Source organism: Chroicocephalus ridibundus, chromosome Z (assembly GCF_963924245.1).
Source record: "Chroicocephalus ridibundus chromosome Z, bChrRid1.1, whole genome shotgun sequence".
Lineage (NCBI taxonomy): Eukaryota > Metazoa > Chordata > Aves > Charadriiformes > Laridae > Chroicocephalus > Chroicocephalus ridibundus.
Genome location: NC_086316.1, coordinates 22,847,403 through 22,873,994, shown reverse-complemented (window position 1 = coordinate 22,873,994; position 26,592 = coordinate 22,847,403). Strand labels below are relative to the sequence as shown.

At 39.0% G+C, this 26,592-nt stretch overlaps 1 protein-coding gene across 5 annotated transcripts in view; it reads right to left on the bottom strand.

Annotated features, from left to right (window-relative positions):
- Nucleotides 1-26,592, bottom strand: part of MCC (MCC regulator of WNT signaling pathway) — a 207,173-nt gene that overhangs the window by 156,047 nt on the left and 24,534 nt on the right. For 4 of the 5 annotated variants that reach the window (XM_063321360.1, XM_063321361.1, XM_063321363.1 and 1 more), the window contains one exon: nucleotides 22,234-22,445. In XM_063321360.1, the coding sequence (XP_063177430.1) occupies nucleotides 22,234-22,445 (212 nt within the window). Of the gene's footprint in view, nucleotides 1-4,239; nucleotides 5,485-22,233; nucleotides 22,446-26,592 lie in introns of those variants that run through there. The other variant, XM_063321364.1, reaches the window with a different exon arrangement.

Here is a 26,592-nt window from a genome sequence, read left to right as displayed (position 1 = left end):
ATGCTGCAAACCACAACATTAATCTCCTAAACACTTGACTTCCAAGCACAAAGAAGCAGAAGGAATAAAGTATGCACCTAAAGCAGCATGGTATCTTCTAATTTTGCTGTGCAGAAAAGAGCATATTCTTTTTAGAAGTTATACACCATCAACTTATACAGTAAGTGCTAAAAAACCACTATAAACAACCACATTTTATAAATCATCTGCATCTAAAGTGCTGAAAGTATTGCAATACTATAATACCAGCCCTTACCCACAACAAAATCTCTTAAGCTCAGTCTTACCATCATCAAATTCACAAGGCTCACTTTAATGAAGAATATATCCGAGAACATAATTTGGCTCTTAATCAAGGATATAATTTAGCCCTTAAGTATACAACTGAGAAAAATACCATTAAGCTCAGTGCTTGTATTTCCTTCATGTTCCTACACTACTAATTTAAACTGTCCCAGAATTATGCAGGGGCATACCTGCTGACGACATTTAGCTCAACAGGCGTACTAGGTCAGACACAGATCTCCCTACCTCAGCACACCATCTCAACGGTAGATGGTCAAGGGAGTGTATAAGAACAAAGCTGGCATGTAGCGATACCTCCCTAGAATGCTGGAGCTTAAAGCCAGATAGTGTCTTTGAATTTGGAAGAAGAAGAAAATATAGATTAGATAATCCAGCTCCTTCTAGATCAACACCTCCTTCTGCAGAAAAACTGAATGAATATGTACAAAGCATATAAACTCTGATATAAAGTTTCATTTTTAACTACGTAAAAAAAAATTATGTAATTGCAGTTTCTGTGCACTGAACTGTCTACTGTACACGTTTTCAGTAACGTTCATGATGTTGGCTTTAAAAATATGCCTTGTGATTACACTAAAGGTTTACAGTATTGCATAACTAAAAAATTGAAGTGATCCAAAGAGCACTTACCTAATTTGTGTGCCATGTATTGCATACAAATCACATCCTTCCTTGCTCAAGCCTTAAAAAGCAAACTCTACGCATCATGTTAAGCCATAATATTGACAGGGGAAGGCCCATTTCATAACAGTAGAACTGAGCTTGTTTGGACACTGTTACTTATTTACAAAGGTACATTCTCATGGAGTACAGCAAGAGCCATCTGCAAATTCTAGATCTTTTAGATTTGCCTCTCTTACTGTTATCATATATTTAAAAGACCCCAACCCTAACACTACCACCAAGCAAACCTTGCTACATAAGAACCATTATTCTTCTACCTCTCCATGAATCTACAACACACTGAATCTACTATGCAAACGGCACGTTGGCTAATCTTTCTTTCTTTCGACACAAGAAAGAGAAGGTTGAAAGGAGGGAAAAGCAGAAGGAATGGGGTAACATGTACTGGTACCTGTATCAATAAATAACAGCTTCAACTCTGGAGCTAGGGAACCACAGAGCTCAAGCTTTGTACAAGTCTGACCGACCTACGCCAGAAATCAAGGGGTTTTTTTTCTGCTTTCTGCATGACCTTTGGCCGGGGGTAGGGGGAGTAAATAAAGACTATCAATATCTCTGTTTAGTCGGACAAGAGTTTAGGAATAGCAAACATCAAGCACACACAAGTTTCTACAATCGCACTGTGTCTTGGAAAAAGATATGCCTTAATTTTTGCCCATTTCCCCAAGAGAGACGTAAATCTCAAGTAGCAAGTTTCAATACAAACAGAATGAGTTGCAATAATTTCATTTTCTATTTTGTCTAATGCATCCATTTGAGAATGCATTTACTATATCTTCAGGGCTTTGTTGTTTTCCTGTTATTTTAATAACAGTAGTTTCATGCCTAGAGCTCCATGTACTGAGACAAAGAGATCAAGGCACCTACCCCAAAACCTACTGTGCACCATGTGGATCATAGACTTTCTGTTACCATATTTGCCATTCAGACATATACACCGGTAGCAGCCCACTGTAATGTGAAAATTATTGAGCTGACAATAGAGATAGAGGTGTGGCTGAAAACACACTAAGAAGTCATTTAACCAAATTCCTATTGTAGCCAATTCCAAACTTTTCCATCGCTTAAACGAACACAATGCGACTGTCTTCCATTGATCAAAAAATAAACTTGGCATACAGAAGATTTAGCCAGAAAGGCAGGAAAAGGGGGAGGGCATGACAAAGAAGTGAGAAACACAGATATATATAAACCACAGGTACAGGCTTTACCCAGGGCTTTCTGTCTTCAATTACAGCAAGCAAAACAGTACCAGTCACCAAGAGGAAAAGGCCTAGTATAAGCGTAGAAGTTACAGGGAGTACTTACGCATCTTCCTCCCTATGGGAGGTGGAATACGATGCTTCTGTAAGGCCTCCATGTTTCATTCAAAACACACTGTTTTATCCAAGACCAGGACTAAAGCTGACCCAGCCCTTGGAGTGACTTGGGCTAAAGCACGCTCACGCAAGCAGCTCAAATAGCACAAATGACGACCAGCAGCGAAAAAATGATGATTAGCAGCTAGGGACAGCTAGGAGCGTAAGATCTTCCCTGGTATGTCTGCAGTCAGAAAGGGGCCTATTTCTAACTCACCTGTAGTGCCAGAGTACAAATGTAAATTAAGTGTTAAAGTAAGCTTGTTGGAAAAAAAAAAACCCAAATAAAAAAACCCAACAAAAATGTTGCACAGTGCAGTGTCACAGACTCCTTTCAATATTTCCTATGTTAAAACATCAGAAGAAAAAGGGATTTCTTACAACAGAAGTCTTACTTCCTGGATGCATAAAGTAACCTTGAACAGATAATATTTCTAGGTAGCAGCACTACCAGTAAATACTGCCTGCTCCATATAATGACCCAAATAGCAAATCTTTGCAGCACTCCATGTTTTCTGTGGATCTGCATAGTCTTGAAAATTAAATGTTGTGAGGATAGAAAGCCGTGATCAGCAGGCCATCAATACAACCATTGCCAGAAACACCATGGCAGACTCGTACCAAACGTAACCCAGGCTTTTATGCTGAGTTTATGAACTCTATTTGTGCTTTGTTCCCAATACACAAGTTTTCAACTTTCAAAAAGTAACATCAAGTTAATGAAATTGAACTCTTTTGTACGTAAAGGAGGAACACATATGAAATTTCTTTTGTAAGAACTGCCCAGTTACCAACCTACTGTTCCTCTTGCGTGGCAGGGTACTGCACTTGTTTGTATCTCACACATTTATTCTGCTTCCCCCTGTGCTGTTGTCCCCCTCACTAGCCTACTGATTTGTTTTCCATTCTATAACTCACTGTTTCCTTTCTCGGCACAATTAACTCCAGAAATTGCTAACTGTCTCATTCTGCCAAGCAGAATCTAAATTCCTAAAAAAACCAAACAGATAAAGTAAACAAAGGATATGTTACAGTAAAAGGTGTATCAAGAAATGGGCAAAAGGGAAAGAGAAGCATTTCAGTTAAACTGGGATAATACAGACTGGAGATTCAATTTTCTACAAAATGACCTTAATCAAATGCTTGGGATTTCATAGCATAACTAAATTAGCAGTTCTCAGTAAAGCCCCTAAGGATGACATATCTACGACATTTCAGTAACTGACAAAATATGCCACTTCTAAAATATTTATTAAGCATTTGCACAACATCTGATATGGCTTTAATTTCAAATTTATTAAAAACACACACACGATCATGTTATACAAAAAACAGACATCCCACAACTGTAAGAAAGAACAGCTTGCTATGGTTCCCAATGGAAAAAATAAAGTTTCCCATGGCTTGTTTTCTTTTAGTCAAGGAAGGAAAGTAACCTAATTAATCTAACCTAAAGAAACAACATCACCTTGGCTAAATACAAGCAAACAAAACTTCTGCCAATGTTGTTGTCTTACCAATAAATATTTGTCATCTTCCGCTCACCCCACTTTCCTCCTAAATTAGTCACCATCTGCTTAATCTCAACTGAGATCTCCATATTTCACCTACTGCAAAGATAAATGTTGGGGATAAACACAGCTCTTGGGAGGCAAGGCAATCTCTGCTGCAGGATAACAGGAAAAATGTCTCTACGTGGTTACAATCATTTGCTTTTCACCACTTATTCAGAGTAAAGCAGCAAAAAAGTTCAGGTCATTTCCTGACTGGCACAGCAAGTTACAGCAAGATACACATTCTATTAATTTTTAATTGCGTTGATTGCAGACTGAAAGCCCAAAAGGGGAGCGTTCCTTTTTAAAGCATAAAGAAGGGCACTGAAACTGCTTACCTCACTGAGCTCTGCAGGGGAGTCATTTCCATATTTCATAGCAACTCCAGAATTCATGATTAGACTTCTCAAGGCTTGACGATTTCTGCAGATTTTAATGCTTCGAAGCTTTGTTCAACTGATTCAATACTTTCTTCTCCAAAATTTTTCTGTCTTACACATTTTGCTCTAGACAGCCATTTTTACTCCACATTGATAGTTTAAATTAATGATGCAAGATCTTCTCAAAGAGCCACACTGGTTTTGACTTCACAGACAATCCATTGCTGTGAGAGAACTATTAATATTGTGAAGTGCTCCGAGAACGCAGGGAAGAAACTGCTTGCCAGGATCCCAGGGCTGTCTTAGTCCATCTGCAAGGCGTGCTTCATCTCCGCTGTCTGTTTTATGCTGCTCTTCTCCACAACTCTGTTTAAGGGCATCTCCCAGCGCTGCTTAATGCACTCAGAAAAAATTGATGAGCTTCACGCAAGTTCACAGAGAAATTAAAAGGCTGCTACAGTCTTCAGTGTTGAGGGAGGGAGAAGGGAAAAGAGAAGAAAGCTCCCCTCCCCGAGACAAACCAACGCTGCACTTCACGCTAAAGTTTCCCCTGCCAGTGAGCCTGGAGTTTAAGTGGTTTATGATCAAATACAGCTGTCTTGCTGCTGGCTAAAGGGTGCATGGAAGGGGCGGTACTAAAAGGAGAGTGCAAGTGGGAGGGAGAGAGCTACAGAGAGTTCATTTTGGAATTACAGGCATCTTTCCAGCTTTCTGCATGCTAATTACTATACACAAAACTATAAAGATAAGTAACAGGAAATGCCACCTGGATAACAATAAATTGGATTCCTATTTCCCTATTCCCATGTGCGATTAAGTAAGGAAAGTTGGAGGGGCTTTAGAGGGTGGGGGTTGTAACCATTTCAAAAGGTCACAGTAAGCCTCAAAGCACCATTAGAAAGCTGTAGATTTTACATAACACACTGACATTTTACAAAGACTTTAGGGAGATGCTACGGTAGAAGAGGAGAAAAAAGCATTTGCTTTCGAGATTCAACTAATAATCTAGAAAAATATTTAACAAGCTGGATTTGTAGACATGCTGCACCCATTGCACGAACACACAAACTCCTTTCCCCTTTCCTCCATCCCCTAAAACATAGTGACAGCCTCACACACTCTGTGATACTGGATTATGATGTACTTTTGGAGTTAGAAGTAGGAAGTGCTATAACTCTGCGGAGGAAATTTACCTGATCATCTTAATACAATGTATTATTATTGTGTCAACTTAGAATTCAGAAAAATTCAGAAATTAAGAGAAAAAATCAGAAAAAAAACCCATGAGAAACAGGAATAAATGCTATACAAGCTGTGGCACAATTCTTGCACCCTGGCAAAAAACATTTACATGGTAAATAATGCACTCCAAGAGCAACATTTTGAAAATTATTTTGTGTTTGTTTTTTTTCTTTTCTCCTCTGTTAATCAAGATGAATATCAGTATGCAGTCATGGGGATAATTCATTCAAATGACAATACAGAAAGTGCAGTAAGAACAAGAACCAAGATAAACACATCTATATCGCTCTACAATACTAAAAAGCAATAGCGCTTTCCCTGTCCCTGTCCATCTGTGCCCAGCATCAGGAACTGCAACTCTCCTCTGGCACAAGGGGCAAGGGACATGCCACAATCTCTTTACAAGACTTTTTACTTTTATCCTCCAGGTCTATTTTCCAGCCTTTCCTTTCTCTTTGCCGTATTTGTGCTGTTCTCCTGTTTGCTTTCTAGTAGCCTGCATTTTTGGGTTTCCCTTCCTCTTTTCATGCCCACCTCACGCTGCCTCCATGCTTCACTATTTTCCTCCTTGAGAGCATCCTCCCCATCTCACCTTTAGATTCAGTTCTGTCTCTACGTTTAATGCTTCTCTGTACATTCCTCCTCACTCATCCGCTTTGTTCCCGACATATGTTTCCATTTATGGCCCCTCAAATACCGGCAAGGGGCTGCACTGCTCTCTGCTGGCAGATGGCTGCTGTCTCAGCCACAGCAAGTGCCACACTGGGCAACCCCCCCCTCCACTCCCCCTCCAGTGGGTAGGAAGCCTGGAAGATGCAGGGTCCTCCGGACTGCAGTGTGGAACAGCGTATCCACAGCAGTTTCGTATGCTGATTTCCTGTGCGTTAAAATGTGATTAACAGCGTTTTACACCCAGGAACAAAGGTACTGTATAACGACTTACTTCATTTCTCATACATGAGAAAACAACTTCAGTTCAGAAGTTCCCGCAGCTGACACAGTACATTTAAAAATGTTTTATCTTTTCCAAGTCATGCGTTCACAAATGGGAGGGTGAAAAAGCTTTAGTATTTTGCATCACTACCCCTGTTGACTTTCATATTCCTTCGTATAATCTGCTTTGATCTGATCTTTGTCCAGTTCTGTCACACGTATCACAGGTTCACTAACACAGGAATGAGTCTCAGAATTACTGAAGAATAAAGTTCTAAGGTTTTCCTTTTCTAAAGGAAAGACCATATTAATTATGGCTACAATATATTGCTTTTCCCATACTATATCCCTACACTGGCAAATACTTCCCAGCTGACTTACTATAAACAGGCATTCAGAAATTAAACATTTGATTTGCTTTTCTCATTCACCATTGCCACGCACGGCACTATGGATGCATCCTAAGGATAATGGTGCAGGACATTTGAGGATCTGAACTAGATCCACTCTGTACTGCACCCATATGCTGCACAGGATTCTTTTCCTGCCTCTTTCCTGCTCCATACAGTAACATGATGGAAAGAGACAGAGATACTGACTGAAAAAACACAGCAGAATTCACAGTTTCAGATATGCACAAGAACATGGGAGATACATGCAGATACTTTCAGAACAATTTATATTTATATTTAAAAAATCTAAAACTAATTGCAACTCACGTGCAAATTAATGAAACAGTTAAACCAAACTCTGATGATAAATGATTTTACTTTAAGCCCAGCTGACTCCCATTGCAATGTCTGCATGCTTGAACTGAATGGTACAGGATTACAGATTTCTCATCTGGAAAGCATCAACTGTTACTTTCAACTGACCTATAAGTACTGGCACTGCTTGTTTCAATGTCCTTACAAACTTTGCAGTCATTTCTTTCTTGTGGAGGGCTACCTAAGACTAAATGTAATCATTCTTCTAAAATAGTTACTATTATATCACATTTTTAAATACTCAGTAGTATCGAGGACATATTCTACCTGAAGGTGTAGAACTTGCTTCTCAGTGAAATGACGTATTACCTAGCACACCCCTGAGACCACTTACTAACTGAATGAAAACCTTACATCACAAAATTAAATCCCCAGATAGACCTGACCAGTTGTCTCCAGGCAGTTTCACCATTTTCAAATACATGCAAGTGATCTAATATGGTAGCAGGGTACTAAGAACTTTGTTGAAGCCAAAGTATATTTTCCTATTGGGTTGTGCCAAAGGCAGTCTTCAAAGAAAACAAAGGAAAATCTCAAGTATGCCAATTTTGCATTGCCAGGAAAGAACAGAGTACTCTATGATCCAGCAAAAGAGAGGTGCCTGTTGGATCGTTTGATGACTGACTGTTCATTCTCTCCCCCGACTCAGCTCCTCGCCTAGGGTAGTGATGCTCCCTTGCCCTCAACCTTGTGCCTGTCTTCTTTTTTAGCCTCTACAGTCAGGAAGGGGGTCGAGATGGGCATGGGAAGAGGAATCTCTTAACCTACAGATGTACATTTCTTAGCCCAAGAGGACATGCTCTCTCAGAGGATGCCTCAGTGTGTACTACGATACAAACAAGAAGGGGGAAAAAAGAAGCTGGATGAACCTGACTGGTACTGAGGCTTTCAGAAACAACATCCGCCAAATGTCTTCTGTCAAGACAGAGACACTGGCCTGGGCTTCCACTCATTCTCAGTGCATTCTGATCAATTACTGCTTTCTGTACCTCTAAAGCACTCATGATGCATACTGCTTGTAGGTAAGTGCATTTGCACTGACAGATTCTTCCCAAGATAATTTCAGAATTATCCAGTAACAACCATTAGGGTGGCCAGTTTGCTGATTGTTGATCTAATAATCCTATGGCCACTCTATTCCATTTGTTTACTCTTATTAAACTGTAGTAAAAGAATCAATGACATGTATCCAAGATTCCCTGAGGAGTCTACCTTTTGATTCTATCTGAATAATCATTTAATAAGATTTACTCTACCACCTGGTGTAAAAGGATTCTTATGGGACAAGATACAACTCTCTTACCCTTCTCACCTTTACTTTTGAAACTGCCACAGAATATGGAAAAAAATAGCACTGTAGTTATTTTACAAGGCTTCTCCCTCACAGTATGTCTCAGTAGTTACAATACTCTATTTCTTAACAGTTACTGGAGCAGGTGTGACAATTGCCACACATGAATGTTCCTTCCTTGTTTTGATAGTTGCAGAGTGAAAACTACAGCATAAAACAATTATCTATTAATACCTATGTATCACATATTCTTCAGCATAGCATGTACCGCTTTCTGAGAAGCAATTTCACTCTGCATACAACATGCACAATCAGCTGATCACAATTCCAGGATGTACGAAATAAAGCCTTCTTGGTTGGTTCCGTGTAATTAGCTCTGGAACTGGAATGCAACCAATTGAAGTCCACTGAGCATTTAGTTTGTGTTTGTGTGTTTCAATACCATCTCTACAGTTAGAGCAGCACCCGGCACAATCCCACACAAAAATAAATTACACCTTTGAACACTGCAAATCTACTACACACAATTTGAGTACAATATGTTTTTGTTCTCACTCTGGCACAAAATACACAGGTGTAGTGCCAAAGCCTAAATTTCCACAGACAAAATAGTAGCACTCAGAAGGTTAGCATGAATGCTACACTTGGAAGCAAAAATTCAATACAGTAGTTGGATAATGTTTCCAGAAAATTCTTTATTCAATAGCACTAATGCACTATGATTTAAAAGGAAAAGGCTGAAAGGGATGGTAGGTTCTTCTTGATGGAAGATGTTCTCATTAATGTTAGTTAAGGTTATGCACCTAGGTTGAGAGAAAAAAAATCCAACTCATTTGAAACAATTGCAAGTAACCTTATACAAAGAATGAAGCACTCTCTCTGAAGAAAACACATGCAAACTTCTCTTCTTCCCTTCAATCGTACCATCTCGATTAGTCTAAAACAGATAACACGTCAAGAATAATGTAATTTCCAAATAGCACTTCAATCAGCTTCTCTCACCTGTTCATCCTTCCTCAAATACTTAATCCACTTAAAAAGTCATGTCCTTGACCTGACCAGTCTCCTTGGGAGTTCACATTTGATCCCTTTTTCCATTCTCCAGTATTTCACACCATGAAGCCACTCACCAACCTGTCAAACAGCCACTCTCATTTTCTGTCATCTCATCCACAGCCATCACATTCAGTTTGACTCCCCCTGACCCCAAAGAGCCTTAGCACCAGGTCAGGACAGGAAAAGGACCAGGGAGTCAATGTGTGCCTGTTAGTCATATTAGAGACTTGTCTGTGAGAACAACAGGGAGACACGGTAGCAATTTCTATGCTCTTTTCATGTTGCAGCCACGTAATTATAATCACCGTTCATTTGTACCTTGCTTAAAAACACTAACAAGGCCATTCTGTAAACTACAATTCATGCCATCATGCTTAGCTTCCTTTCATTGTCCGGCATTCCCTCAGTTCAGTCATGCATTCCACCAGTTATTAACCACAAGGTAACATCACTTATTTCACTTTCAGCCCCTACAGGCTTGGTAGCCATTCTGATTTAACTTCTCTAGAAGCCTTTGGCTTTGCGTACTTACTGCACTAAAAATACGACCACTCTTAATAAAATGTCTGTGGGTTAATCCTACCTTTAAGATATCTACTCTTCTACTTTATCAGAACCTGTATTCCCTCACTTTGTTAGTAGTTGTGAACTGAACCTGTTTCAAAAATTCTCACTTGCATAAGAAAGATTCACCAGGACCGGCCTGCTAAGTCTCTCCCATTTTTCCCAATCCCTGATAGTGATATTTCCTTATTTACATTCTCTTCTTACTCCTAAACTCCCTTGGTTTTGTTTCTTGTCCTTCATACAGTCTCATTTCCAGTTCCAGTCCCCACTCCACAGTCATGATCTCATCTCTGCAAACATTTAGCATCCCAGTTCATCAGCTGCCCACTTCTCTTTCACTCTTGAACTCTTCCAAAACATCTACGTGTGGTCAGCCTGTCATTATTTTCTCCAATTATAAGATTTCTCTCCACTCTGACTTACATTACCACTGGACACAACTCTGTGACCTGGATCAATGACCACATAAGTGCCCACAGTGACACAAAGAAGGGGGAGGGATCCTGGCCCCTGGTTTACATCAGAACTGTACTTGGATGCTTCACCCCCCACCTAGACAAGCATCCCATTTCACCATCTGCAGTCAAGATCTCTCCTGAATGTTTAACAGATGAACTGATGGATAACTTCTGCCTGCATGTGTATGTATATATACGCTACATGTGTATATATAGACATACACATATATATATACACTACATGCGTATATATACACACACGCACATATACATATTTGTGTATATGTAGTGTGTGTCATGTTTGTATATATATACTATACATACTTACACAAACACACACATATATACACTTGTATTATATACACGTGTGTACACACACTTATCTATATAAATAAAATATTTATATAAATAAAATCTACATCTATCTTATCTATATAAATAAAATACTTACAGATGTATGTGTATGTAAGTATTTTAAAGTTTGGATTCACCGAAATGCTCCATTTGAAAGATTTTCAATCAGATGAATTCTGGCAAATGCAAGGCAAGTGTCTGACAGATCCCTACTTGAAGCTCTACAAGACTTTTTGTCTGGCGTGAGCATTTAAATAACAGGAGCATCAACTTCACTGAGCACTTACGGGGTTTAGGGAGCTTTCATTTTGGCAGAAATTGTACCAAAAATTACTTCAATGATGTGAACTGAACTGATATATATGAAACCTCTGGTGAATCAAACCCCCTAGTGTTCAGCCAGATCTATTTTATTATCAACAAACTTAAGATTATTGTAACTGAATTCCTACAGCCCTCATCTGAAGTTTATTTTAACTTGCTATCTTCCTTGGCTGCATAGTTTAGTGCCTGCTCACGAAGATCAGCAAGTTAGTCTGCAGATCACTTCTCAACTCCCTATTTACTATCCAGTAAATGAGTATTTCTTTATTTTTCTAAAGGTCTGTGGTGTTTTTTTTTCCTCTCCCTGGATAGCTAATCATAAAACCCAAGCTCTGTTTTCTACCCACCCATCTGGTCTATAAAATTCAGGTTTCTGCTCTTCTAACTGCTTTGCCATGTACCCTTCAATTCTCTCCCGTGACGTTTTTCCTATACATCTTCCTACATTTAAGCTTCTCATCATAATCTTCAAGACTGCCTTACCTCTGCCTCACTCATTTCTACTTCAGCCTTCCTATCTGTCAGGCTCATTTTACATTGGGAGGGACAGCAAACAACTCTCCTTCAGCATTTATGATACTTCTGACTTTCTTGTATTGTCTGTTTTGTTCTACAACCCAAGACCTGTTTACACTTTTCTCAAGGCTTTTCTCACTTTTTTACTTACTTCAGGTTCATGAAACATGATTACAAAGCTAAAATCCTCTTTACTTTCAAGCCTCATCTGGATAGTCCCTTACTTCATTAAGTTTAGAAATGACTTGCTAAATATTTCTAGCGTTTACTCTCAGATAAGGGTCTATCAACCAAGTAAACCAAAGCAATAAACAAACCCATTTCTAAAAAAATAAAAATAAAAAAAGTCTTGTTTGCTCTGTCTTCAGAATTTAGAATCCTGGCACAAGACACTTCATCATTATGAAGAAACATCTGGCACCCCTGTAGGTGCTACAGAAGCAAAGACTTTTCCCTCCTTTTCTATAATGTACACCAGACAATCAATTCATGTCAAAATCAGATTCAACCAATAACACGCACTTATAATCTCTTTAAAAATTCATAGGGTAGAAAGATTGAATCTCTTTTTCTCCAGTTACTTCCCTAAAATAATAACGTCAAGTAGGTAAAGTAATACAAAACTCAGTGTAGGAAATTAGAGATGGGTATTTAACCTAAAGGCACAAGCCTCACTTGGATACATCAGTGGGGTTCTTATTTCATTATGAACTCTTCACAGAGCAGACACTGCCCTTCCCGAACTCAGAGTTTACTTTGATTGCTTCCTACCATGAGAAAATGGGGAGTTTACCAATACATTACAACATAGCTATTGTCATAATCTGTCTCCCAGCTGAGAAGTGATAATGTGGTTTTCTAGCACAAAATGAGGCAATCATGCTGAAACAGTTCTTCTCAAAAAGTAGAACCATTAAGCACAAGAGTGTGCCTGTGCAGAAGTACTCACCTCCCATTTTCTCTGCACTGGCACTAAAATACTTCCCCGAAACAGCTGTGCTGACAACCATATATTCACCCAAAAAAAACCCAGAACATAAAGAGAAGCAGGGAGTTTGAGCAGTGGTTTGAACAGCATCCTGCACTGCCTCAGATCCATGTCCCAGACCTGACAGTGACAGAGAAACAACTCCAGGGAGCAGGAGCATCTTGATGAATTTAACCATGGCACTGACAGGCTTCTGTGGAAACCCTGCCTTGTCTCACTCGGTTGGCAGGATACGATTCATCAGTCCATTATAACTGAACTAGCACTGAACTGCAAAAGCACTTAAGAGTCCATTTTCAACTGTGCACTGCGGTTAAGATTTTCACTTTTTAATCAAAATTCCTATACATCATGTAACCAAAACATAAGGGTTTAGTATGTGTGCAGAAGGGGAGGGGGAATAAGTCTTACCATCTTTTCAATAAATGAGGATTCACAGATGCTCAGCATTGCCAACTGCAACTATGTCAGGTCAACAGTTCACACTCAGAGAACAGGTAGAAAAGCTGGTGAGACAGAGGACCCTGTGACAAGAGCTACATGGTCATCTTTATGGCACATCGGGATCCAGGAGGTTAATGTTGCTTCAAGAGATTAATCCTGGGCCTCAGGTTCAGTTTACCACTGCCAAGCGATGTAATAATATTAATACTGTATTCTGTACAGCTGTGTGCAGTGCTGCTGGCCCAACGTACCACCAGGAGAATTGCTCTCCATTCCACACAACTGGGGGGAAAAAAGTTTGGAAAGTAAAAAGATCTGAACACCTGCATGGGAGTCACAGCTCCCTTAACTACAACAAACAAAATGGGATGCATAAAGACAGTTTTTAAGCAATGAGGCGGGGGTAGATACAAAGTCCTTGCAACTAAGTTGAATTAGAAGTTTTGAAACTTTATCCATAGACCTTCAAAACGTCTACTTACACACACTTGTTAAGACCCCCTTTTCTATAGCACCCGATCGCCACACACCAGTTCCCATCCAATTACAACCACAGAGCTGGGTCAAAACCCATTATTCTGTGCACTTCACCTTCATTACATGCTTGTAAGAGATACTGTTCAACTCTCACATAAAAGATCCAATTAAAAGCCTCAGTCAAAAGGATCTATTAAAAGGCTGCCTGAATGAACGTGCCCTGTGCTGACACCCATCACGTTGTGCAGTGATTGTCTGCAGATGGAAACAGCAACAGAATTTTTTTTTTTACAAAAAGAACCTCAGCATATACGCTACTGAAGGGAATTTTCAAGGAAGTTTATAATTTGCCTAACCTCTGTGTCTGCCACCATCCAATAAGTTCAAAAGACAGAAAAACTACATTACCTATAAAACAGATGAGTCCTGGCAGACCTAATCCATAACGTCCACTTTAAGAGAAAAATGAATAACTGAGCACTATTAGAGGGCTATGGAGGCCAGAAATGTATGAACACAATGCAGAATCCTATTACACCTGATGCCTGCTTCAGACAAACAAACTTGCTTACAATGCTGGCTTGAAATCAAAGACAAACAGCAAACAGCTTCCCACATCCCTAAACATAAAAAACATCTGTCAGACAAAACTGCCTTTGTGCCTGCCTTCTGACAAGCCAAGCCTCGCCTCCTGAATCTATATTCCAATAATCAGTTTTTCCTTTAATGGCATTCTTGGATTCTATTTTTAGGCTGTCAGAATGGAAATGATGCTTACTTTGGAAGCAAAAGCACAAAAGGCAAGGCTATCTTGGTCACAAATCTTTTATAAAGAGTAGGGTCTACTGTCCACACCACTAGAAACTTGTTCTACTTCAGGCCTTCCTACCTACTGGGATTCCAGCTGAAGGAATCATTAAGCTACGTTAAGCTACAGTAATAGCTTTTATTGGCACGAAAACAAATTGTAATACAAGTTGCATGTAGGACATGGAAAACAAATGGCTGCAAGGGTGGGGGAGAGGAAGAGACCTGGCTCCTGCGGTTTACTGTAACAGTATGCACTCGTTCCCCAATACAGAACAGACTCGCCAACAAAACAACTTGGGAAAAATCAATCCATGCACAAGTAACTGAATTCTGACATATCCTACAAAGTGGTTATAGCATTGAACAAATTCCCTGAAATACACAAAATCTAAGTTGTTTCTTACCCACGCGAGCCTCATGCAGAGGGACTAGAAAGGCACTACTCTCTTCCATCCCAGAAGTTGTGCCTTGAGTTTAAGGGACATCTGATGCCTTGGGGCCAAATTTCCCTGTCTATAAGGGAAGGGGTGGGGAAGCTGGAAGAGAGCTTCCCAAACCATGGAACAAACAGGCTTAATTTAAAAACAAATAAGATTTGGAGACAGGGAAGAGAAGAAAAAGGGGCAGACTTTGGCAGAAAAGGACATACCAATAGTACTGAGTCATAAAACCATAAAAACTTTAGAAATTAGACAAGACACTTTAAGTAGGTTCTCCTTAACAAGGACACCAAACAGAAGTAGTCTACAAACCAGCCATTGATTTATCTTTCACAGTACAGTTCTATCTTCAGACTTCCTTAATACTGTGACTTAAAACATCATTTCGAAAAAGAAATACCTGTGTGATTTCAGTAGAACTCATATTTAATTTACTTCTGATGGCAATAAATTAAACAATAGAGAAAATGGTTCATATTTAGGATGCTGTAAGAGTATACCTAGACTGCCAAAAATCTCTATGAAGCCCTTTTTTCCCCATCCCCTACAAAAGTATTTTTGCTTTCTTTGGCAAAAAGACAATCCCTCCTGGTTTTAAGGAGTAAATTTTAAAATCTACATTTACTAGCTTAGTTAAAATGAGCCAAAAATGTAGCTTAAAAAATTACATACACATACTAGGTTTACAGCTTTTGGGGAGGGTGAGTGGTATGGAGTTTTTAAGCAGTATAATTTTTACTCTCTAAACATGCTATCATTACAGTGACTTGTGCCATATAAAAACTTACATACATAAGATGGACATGCAGACATCTGTTATCAGCGGATAATCTGATCATATCAGTCTTTGTAAGGAAAGACTGTTGGGTACATAGGCGTCCGCTGCTAGTCACAGAGCAAAGGACACTAGAAATATCATCCTGCTGTCTTACAGCCAAACTGGGAGGTAACAGAATAATTGACATATTGTCGAATGGTTTGAAAGAGCCAGACAAAGAGATTAAATTCAGTGTTTTGAATTTCATCATAGAATGTCCTATGTGAATATATGCCAAATATCAAGCTTCTCTACAATATTCTCTTGATAAAGTACTGAATACACTTCATAACATTAAGGCATTGCAAGAAATCGTTGTATGTTCAATAGCATGACAGCAGTAGAGAATTAACACGCGAGTCACTTAATTTACATTTACACGCATCTCAGAGAACAGAAATGGTTATTGTGACTCAGGATGGAACAGCCCATTAATGCTATTTCAAGCCATTATTCAGAACCAGCTGCACTACAGTCTGACATAAATGTAAACACAACATTACTATCAAGTGTACGCTTTTATACCCAAAAGCTGTTCACATAAATAGGCCACAGCAAGTTAGGTTTGCCTGATTATGAAGCACATCATCTAGGTGGGAAAGGAAAAGCTACCTCTCCCTGAAAAATGTAATAGGGACTTTTGAAATATGATCATTTGGTATAAACTACGTCAACTAAAAAGAATAGCTTTCTCAAAGCAATGGTTCTATCTGTCATAACTTGCAGCTCAATGCTCTCAAGGAGGAAAAATTAGCATTGCAAACATTCACTGAGTCTGACTAAGGAAGTGGTATCGCCATAAGAATATCTGTTTTCAGAGAACATGAGACTTCCTAAGACAAAGATATTAAGTTCTCATTTGCTAGTGAGAATGCTGAGAAACTACCACTAATACAACTACATATTGCTTTGCTGTGAATATTTCCAGTATGCCTTTGTACTTTATAAACTTTTGGGTTGTGTACCCAACAGAGATGGTATCTTTACTTGGCACAGAGATTCCACAGAATTAAATTCGGCTTAGTCACCTTAATTCTGCTGTACTGAAAGCACACCCTGTCACACAGATGCACAATCAAAACAGTCCATTCTCAAACTCAAAGTCTTTAGTACCTCCAAATGAGGTACACACACATGCAACTCAGACAGGAATAGCTGAGGAAGAGCATGTACCAGAGTAGTTAGATGCATTAAGAATCTTGTTGCATTAGCTTTCTGTTTTGTTCTTGATGGAGACATTCCAAAACCAGCTCCCCTTAAGACGAGAAGTAAGCGCAGATTTGGCCGGCGGAGCAATCTGCACCAATGCCGTCCTACCTAGACACATCCATCTTGCATTGACAGCACTGCACAAGATAAAGCAGGATTATGCCTGCTTAGTTGTTGGCCAGAACAACGAGATGCTGCAGGAAGCGATGCTGGCAACTCTGTAAATATGCCCTTCTCCCTGAGTCAGTACGAGCAACGACATCTGTGGCACTTACGTGGCCACTTTGAGGATGAAATGGCAACACAGGCATCTAAAAGCAGGCAGTCACGAAGAAATCCTACCACACTTTTTTTCTCAAAATACAGCTGTACTCTTCCTCGCTGCAAGTCAACTATACCCTGGTATATGGGGTTACCCAAAAGAACTCTGGCAAGGAAGGTGCATTCCAAGAGCTTCCAATACAGCTGGAGTGTCTTTGGAAGGAAAAATCAGAAATTAAAGGACCCTGGATTCACACCAGTCCAGGGACTGGATAGTTAAAAAACAAACAACCCATATATCAACATACTTGAGGTCACATTTTAAAAATGTAAGATCTTTGTGCAGATACTTTCTCAGCAAATCAGAGTTATTTACAGTTAAAAGAATGAAGGTATGAGATCATATAGCCGTGGCAAATAAAACAATCTCAATTATCTAAATGTCGCTACTTGTGACAACAAATACATGAATCTTAAAACAACACTGAACTAAGGCAACAGAAACTAACAATACGCACATAGCTTATTATTATATGCACACATTCTACTGGTCTATTTTAATCATGTGCAAGGACAATACGAAAAGGGAATTAAACATATCCAAATCTTATTGCTTCTGTTTATTAGACTTCAACAGAATTCTACTGCGAGATATACCTATCATATCAAGATGCTGCCCTGTGCAATGTTTCCAGAGAACAGGAATACTTCGGCTCCTACAACAGAGCGCTATCTCTCATGTTAGCACCACAGGGAACACATCAAGATCACATGGCCACCTGGGCAGTGAACAGATGTGACACCACACGCATCAGCTATTTCACTACAGTTATATGACTATCCACATTAGCGATCCTTGTCTGACTTTGAAGATTCAAGTACAAATTAAAAACAACTCCCAAACATGCACATGCACGAAGAAATCCTTTGAAATGTTTGAATTGTTTTCTATCCATGAAGAATATTTAAATTCTTTACATCCCAGTGCAATACAAACAAAGCTCATAAATTATTACATTTGGAACACATGCAATGGTTCCCATCAGAGATATCTGAGGTAGTATTTAACCCACTGGCATGAACAGCTACCTCATCGGTAAGTGGTGACAGGTCATGTTAAAGCTTAATATGACAGTCATAAATATTGGAACCAAGGTGAAGAGCTATAAAGAGGAATGTGTTCTTAATATTTAGGTGTAAAAATGTGAATCTGAAAAATGCTGAGTTACACACCCTATAAAGACTACAGAATAAAGTATTCAGGCAAAGCAAAAGCTGAATATGAACATGTGTTAATAAACCAAAACAGCAAAATGACATGAAATGAACAGATAAAAACATATGCAATGAGTACAAATGGTTAAATTTCAAACAGAACTTTTTAAAAAAATTGCACCACTCCCATGAAGGAATAGCAATAACGCTTCAGAGCAGGTATTATGTTTTTATAAAGCTCTGCACAGCTGTACATTCATAGGATTTCAAAAATGCATTAAAAAATTCACTTTTTAAACTAAGCAAAGTGATAGTGGACTGAAGCTCATTTTGCTTTTGCAAACGGAAAATTTAAATGTCAATGGCAGTGTGGAGACCCCCTGTATTGACTGAGAAGTATAATCTATGCTGTAGAAGCACATAATCACCACAGAGATGTCTTTAGCCTGACTGCATCATTGAAAATCAAAAGAGGAATGTCAGAAAGAAAAAGAGGAAATTAAGTAACAAGAATTGACACTGCAACAGGGAAAAGCACTTCAAGGTGCTGAGAGAAAAGCCATTACATGACTTCTAACCAGAAAGCACCTAACTGATTTGTGTTCACCCATACAATAGTTACCTTGTTAGACCTCTGAGTCTAAAGTCTACACATTTACAAAGAAACGTGAAAAACATTGCTTTCAAGAGTGCGTCCATAGGGTCCGTGTAGATGCATTTGCATTTGGGAGAAGCTGCCGGGAACTGTTCATCCAGGAGCAGGATGACACAGAAAGGCTCTGCTCTGCTTTTTCATAAGCGTTCTGAAGAAGATAAACCTCTCTGGTTAACTTTAGGAGCATTCAGAGTTCCAGAGAGAAATGTCCACAACAGAGTCTGTTTTTAAATCTTTGTCCTTCTATTGCACGGCTTTACAAAAAGAAATACTATCAGCTCCCAAAGGGAACAAATGCAGTTATTAAACCTCCGTCAGTTTTTTTGAAGTAATCCTGGTTAGAGTACCAAGGAGTCTGCCCAGCTCCTTGTGTAAACTGGAAAAGTTCCCTGGATTCAAACCACAAAAATGTGAAAACTGAGATCTGTCATTTCTGAGAATGAATGCAAGGGAGCAGCTCGGCTTGTCATTGTGGCAAATGCAGCTAGGTAAAACAATCTGAGAAAGAGAAAGAGAAGGAAGTACCCACATTAAATCACAGCTCTAAGGCGGCTTTGTTTATCTCTTTAAAGACTCTAAATTTAGACTGCAGTAAGCATGCCCCTCAGTATTAAAAACTGTGTAAAGGGAATAAATGTAAACAGTGAAAAACAAAGTAAACCATTCTCTCATTTTCTCCCATTCCTTTTTCCCTCTTTATTAAAAAAGCCAAAGCAAAAATTTACATATGACCCATGACACCAATGCTCAGGAGGAGTCAAATGGAGATGTTATTGTATTCATCTACAAATAAGTGAGAGATTGCTGATTCTATTATTATTTGAAAGAACATAGAAAGAATATTTAAAAGCAGGAGAATAACAGATGCTTGTTAAAACAAAGATCAGGCATATTTCATGACAGTAAGCATAGAAGGAATTTAGAGATGGGAACAAAAGGAAAGCCGTAATACCTGCAGATCTTTATTTCTTATGAGCCTTCAGAATTTCTATTTTTAAGATTTCTGCATGTCATAGCAATGCAGTAGCCTTCACCCTGTGCATTCTTGAGTAGCACTGCACATCTGTGTCTTCATATTTGCAGATGTACAACAGATTACCAAGGCCCATCATTTCTGAACCATTATCAGCCAGGAGCATAGACACAGGACATATTAGTACATACACACACAAAACCTGATTTAACTCCATATCTAAAAAGGACACAGCAATTCACAGTTCCTGATCCAGAAACAGAAGTACGCAAGCCACTCTTATTGCACAGCTATACTGGTCTTAAGCAGCTCTACTTAAACTTCTGTTCAAGAGTATTCTACATCCTTTAAAATAATCAAATGTGAAACAGCTCATGTCTTTCCAAAATAGTAATTTTTAAGCAAGTCAATCACAGCAACGGGATATGTACAACCAAACAGGAAATTTATGTTGTTACACTCACTATCTTCCTTAGACCTAGACTTGCACCTTTTTAATGGATTATTGTGAGAGCAGTTTTCAGTGTAAGGAAGTACTTGTCTCACCAGTACGGTCTGATTTGAGCTTGGCAATGTTTTCATACAAGTCAGAGAACACAGGACAGAATGAAGCTCAGGAAATATTAAAAAAAAAACCAGTGCCTTACAAGTTTCAAACCAGTTCAATATCCACCTATTAGTAGCTACATTTAGACGATGCCTCTTGCCTTAATAATGACAACGTTAGTCAAGGCAGGGTCAGATGTCTCATTGGAGAAACACGACATCTACTGTTTCTCTTCTATCTCCAAAGTCTACTATTCTGTTAAAGGAGATATTAGATGGATGAACATGATTGTTCTTCTACAAAGCTATACCTTCTTTCTTACTTACATCAAATTGCTCACACTTCCAGAAAGCTACTGGAATATAGAAATAAAACTGCTAACTGGGATATAATTTCCCAGACCTTCCATTATATCCTCTTTATAACACACCTGTGCCTGCTCATTTTCTGTTCTTTTCAGTTTCCATATGCTTCTGTCTAGTTTTGAAGATCAAAGAGTTTATGATTTATTGCAGCTGATCCCTTACTATCCTTCCTAGGGAAAATGAGCACATCATACCTTTAAGGAACTGCCAACTTCCTTGAACTCTTTTCTTCATTAGATAAGTTTTAATACCTATGTGCTTTCACTCTGCTTATGGAAACTTTAGGTGTTATATCAGCTCATGTTCAGAAACTTATATAAAACTTAGAAGGCTTTTGAAAACACTTTCAGAATATTTTTCATCATTTTCTTTTCACATAATGCAGCTTAAGGAAGTTGATTCCCCTTTGTTGCCAGCAATCACTTCCATCAGACATTAAGTCTTGAGCAGGATGTTGGACTATATGCCCTCCCAAGGTTCTCTTACAGCTTCAATTATCCTACGATACTATGAACTAGGACTCTTATTTCATCAAGGCCAAGCTTGCCAGTAAACATTAACTTTAAAAATGAGAAACTTCTTGCATTCATTTTAGCATCTCTTTACTTCTCCACTTAAATGGCTGTGCAATGTAAGTCAGAAACATGCTACAAAACGGGTGGTCTTTTATAACATGCCTGGCTTAAAATTAAAATGCAAACTTAATCCCAATACACTGATGGGGAAGCAAAAAATAATGCCCTACTCCTTCAACAGTTACATGGTTTTTTTACAACGCAGAATTGTTCTTGCCTGTAGAAATAAAAAAGCACAGTGCTAGCACACCAAGGGTTTAAAATAATTATCACACAATTTAGTGTGCAGTAATGAAATACATGGGAAGGATTTTTCTGCACAACACTTCTGAACAATCTGACACCACACTTAAAAAAATTAATTGGTAGGCAGTTTTCAGACACAACTCTTCTACTGTTAAATCGTATAAATTAAGAACTTCTGTATGGGTGCTCACAGACTCCTACCCCTTCTAATGAAACTCATTTGTACAAGCTTTGGAAATAATATACACCTACCAACTGCTAAAATCACATTGGTTTTCTGGTAAATGAAAGGCAACAGCAGTGTGGCATTTTTTCCATGAAGGCTCAAAGGCTCTAAGGCTGGAATTAATATGATTCTTTGGAAAAAAAAAAACAAGAAAAAATTTCTACAAAAATTAAAAGCAGAGGCAAAATGCACTTACAGTGTTGGCAAGTTCCAAGTAGCTTCCTCCAACAGAGTTGCTAAAATTTGAGGCCTGAACTAGAAGTCTTTGCAGAGCAGCCTGTTGAGTCACATTGCTTCCACCATACTCCAACATCTTTTGTAGTGTAAAATGACTCTGGAGGTCTGGACTCTGAAGGTCTCTTGCTCCTGAATCATACTCCCAGCTTTCTCTGGCTCCTGATAAGGCACCTAAAATGCAGAAATGGAAAAATATTCTAGTATGGACTATATATAAAGAACACATAGAATCATAGAATATCTTGAGTTGGAAGAGACCCATAAACATCATCAGGTCCAACTCCTGGCTTCTTGCAGGATTACCTAAAACTTAACCATATGACTAACAGCACCACCCAGATGCTCCTTGAACTGTGACAGGCTTGGTGCCATGACCACTTCCCTGGGAAGCCTGTTCCAGGGACCAGCCACCCTCCCAGTGAAGAACCTTTTCCTAATGTCCAACCTGAACTTCTCCTGATGCAGCTTCATTCTATTTCCCCTGTCCTGTCGCTGGTTGCCAGAAAGAGGAGATCAGTGCCTCCCCCTCCACTGCCCGCCTTGAGGAAGTTGTAGACTGCAATGAGGTTCCCCCTCAGCCTTCTCTTCTCCAAGCTGAACAAGCCAAGTGACCTCAGCCGCTCCTTATAAGTCTTGCCTTCGAGACCTTTCACCATCTTGGTTGCCCTCCTCTGGACACACTCCCATAGTCTGACATCCTTCTTATACTGAAGTGCCCAAAACTGCACACAGAACTTGAGGTGGGGCTGCACCACTGCAGTCTAGGGAGGGACAATCACCTCTCTCAACCAGCTGTCTATGCTGTGCTTGATGCACCCCAGGACATGTTGGCCCTTTTGGCTGCCAGGCCACACTGTTGATACATGAATAAACCTGCCTGTCTTTCCGTAAAGAAAAAAAGCAAACAGCTCCACCACCGTTACTCCACATCTTGCACACGTAGAAGTAATAACATTTTCAATGCACAAACCATTTACTAAACTACAAGACTCAGAAGGAAAAATAAAACCATTTGCATACATTATTTAGTATAGAGTAAACCCAGTGTAATTTACAAGAGCTAAGGACCACTGAATGAGTGTCAGTTACCACATCGGACTGAAATGCAGCATGGACCAAAGAGGAAAACCATAATTCACTTCTTTTTGTTTACTGAATACCAACACAATAAGTGAACCTTTTAGCTGTATAGTTCATCACTTTTTATGTTAGCCCTGCCTTTCTTACTATCTCAGGATTTCTTGTCTCAGTTCAAGTTTCAGAGATGCGTCTATCACAAGGTGTTTCATTACAAATCAGTGCAAGAATATGATCATGTAGCTAGTGACAAACAATGAATCCTTCAGAGAAACTTTCTGTATCATGAAGCTGTAGCGTTGCTGTTTCTCCATGTACAATCCTTCCAATTCCCTACAGCCAGAGATGGGCTTAAACCCTAGAACAGATTTAACAGAATTTTCTTATTTTATCAGTAACTGTTTCATCCCTGGGTGCTTGTGCTTCCCATACAACTCTCCCACTCCTTTTAAAATCATATGGTTTAGGCTCAATTTCCTACGGCAAAACATTCCACGGTAGACATTAGACAGCAGCACTGTAAAATTTCATATATAGCATAACAAAGATTAAAAACAATTAAGTGACTTGTCCATGCACACATTCTAAGTTAATAGAAAAATCAGAACAGAATCCAGAGCTACAGACTAGAGCAGAACTCTAAATCCACCATGCAATCATCAAACCGTAAGTAATTGTCATGCCATCCTATTAGTTTGAAAGCTTTTCCTTTTTATGAGCTAGTTTTCTCTCAAATATTCATTAGCATTCTAAGTGAGCGTCTACTAATCAGTGGTTATTGCTTATTCAGTACAAGGCCAGGGAAAAACAATAAACTATATAATGAACTATTAGGAGAATACCTCCCCCTGGCCAAGAAAGTTGAAGCTGCAAAAGTGCAAACAGAAAACCAGCCAGAACAGAAGCAAGACAGCAACTAATCTGTAGCTTTATGTCAGCACCCTAACACCCTGTAAAGCAATTATGCATGACAAACACGCTTAGGAAACCTAGAGGTGGTTTCCCTGCCGTACTGTAACGAGAATATGCTAATCTGTAAACATGTAAGTAGAAAATAACACAAAGCAAAAAAGAATTACATTTTATACTAATGTAATTACCATGATTCATTACTGCAGGTACAGGTAACAACTAAAGATTAATTCAATTACTTTTACACCAAGAGGTGTAAAAGCAGCACCGTACTTAATCTAGCTGCACGCTTCAAGCTCTCCAGCAGAGCTGAACTAAGACACTGCTACCAACAATATTTTACTTTGTGCGTAGCCTGTACTGTGATTAGTGACTATGTGCAACGTTGGGTATCTCTGCCCTCTTGTGGCTACAGTACACCGTATAGCAAAAAAACACCGGCATTCCACACAGCTGAAGCATCAGAAACATCTGAGGAGCCTGAAGGAGACAGGGGATCAGTTCTGCCATCTCCCAGACTTGACAAGAACACAGGAAACAACTCTATCTGCACAAGCATAACCACAGCATTAAGAGAGCTGGTTATATCATATAGGTAACTCTTCTTTTTATAGAGCTAAACAAATTCCAGCAGAGCACGTGCACTAAATTTCTGTTACTCAAACGACATTGTTCTGCAAAAGAGCTTTCACATTCATTCAATTAACAACAGTAGCTTTGTTGGAGACCCAAGAGGCCTTCATAGATTGCATCATCTGCTATCAAATTCATAGCACTCAGAACACTCAGAGCACTCATCTGGCTCAGAAGTCACCTGTCAGTCACAGATGGATCCAGGAAAGATTGATTTTTTTAGGACCATATTGTGACTGTATTTTTAACCCAAGTTTTCTAAAAAGTTCAACTCTGTACTCCTGATTTAAACCATACATACTAAAAATGCAAGCAGAGATGACTGTTATTTCCAGTATCTTATTTTGGGCTTAAAGCTAATCTCTAATTTGCCCACTATTTTTCCAACAGGTTCCAAAACTCTGTGAAGATGCTGTTCTCCGGGATCGTGCACCTTTCAAGTCTCAGCTCTGCAGGGAAACTCTGGAGTTGTCAGAACGGATTTCAGTTGTGACTGCAAATTCAGTTGGGAATTAGCATACAACTCTTGTATGTTCCTGTAATTAACACACAACTCTTGCTCTTAAGAGTAGTAATCAGAAAGAAGGGATCATTAGGTACAATGGCACACCAAAAGCTGATAGCTGACCTGATAACTAGGAATCTGTAGTTCCTAAACCTGTGTTTAAGAATTAGTCTTTACAGAACTACACACATCCCAGAGTAGTTTTTCCTGTTGCTCTACACTTACAATCATATGAAATGTGACATTTCTGTATTAAATGTAAATGTAAATGAAACAAAATTACTGTCATGAAAATGCCGAGGTAACAAGCATGGCAGAAAATTGATGTTATTACAACTACTAAGCAGAAAAAAGAATTAGTTACACAATATTTGTATCAGCCAAGTAATATAAGAGCATATAATTGTTTTCAAATTATATAAGTAATGTTTCAATTCTACAGTAAGTTAAATCAATCCTTTTGGACAGAATAGATACATCATACTCCACTAAAAGTGCTGTATAAAAGCTTCTGATTCTACACAAGCTTCTACACAAGTATTCCTTTAATTGCTTTCCTAATACTACTACCACTTGCCTGTCTTGACCTGGGTGAAATTCATGTTACTGCAAACATTCAGTATCTAACAGGAACTTTTTGCTTCTAGCCTTTTGCACAGTAAGTGAGTAGAGCATCTGAGTATATGTGGGCCCATTAGTAGCAGTCTGGTCAACCACAGCAGGGCAACATAAATCTCATCTGAAACATTTATTTAAAGCTTTTGTCTTCTGCAGGTTTTCCTGTTCTTTTAGTTATCCCCAGCTCTTACTTATGTCCTTACAATCTACAATTATTTAAACTTTGACATATAATATCACGCATAAGAAAAACAAAGGACAGTTTAGTTTGATGACACATACATATACAAGATTCCATAATCACAGATAAAATTCCAGTTGGCGAATTGTACTGAAGCTGTTCAAAGTAACTTCAATTGATTCCTTTGACAAATATCACTAAGATAGGATACCTCGCCCATCTGCATTGAGACTTCGTGCTAGCTTAATCTTCCCTTATCGCCTGCAGATCTCTCAGTAACAGCACAGAGGTCTGTGGCCTGGTAATGGTGTCACCCCATACAGATCTGAAAGAACATGGCATTTCATCTTCTCGACTAGCAGTTAATTTTCTGCCTAGACGGTTTGCACTCC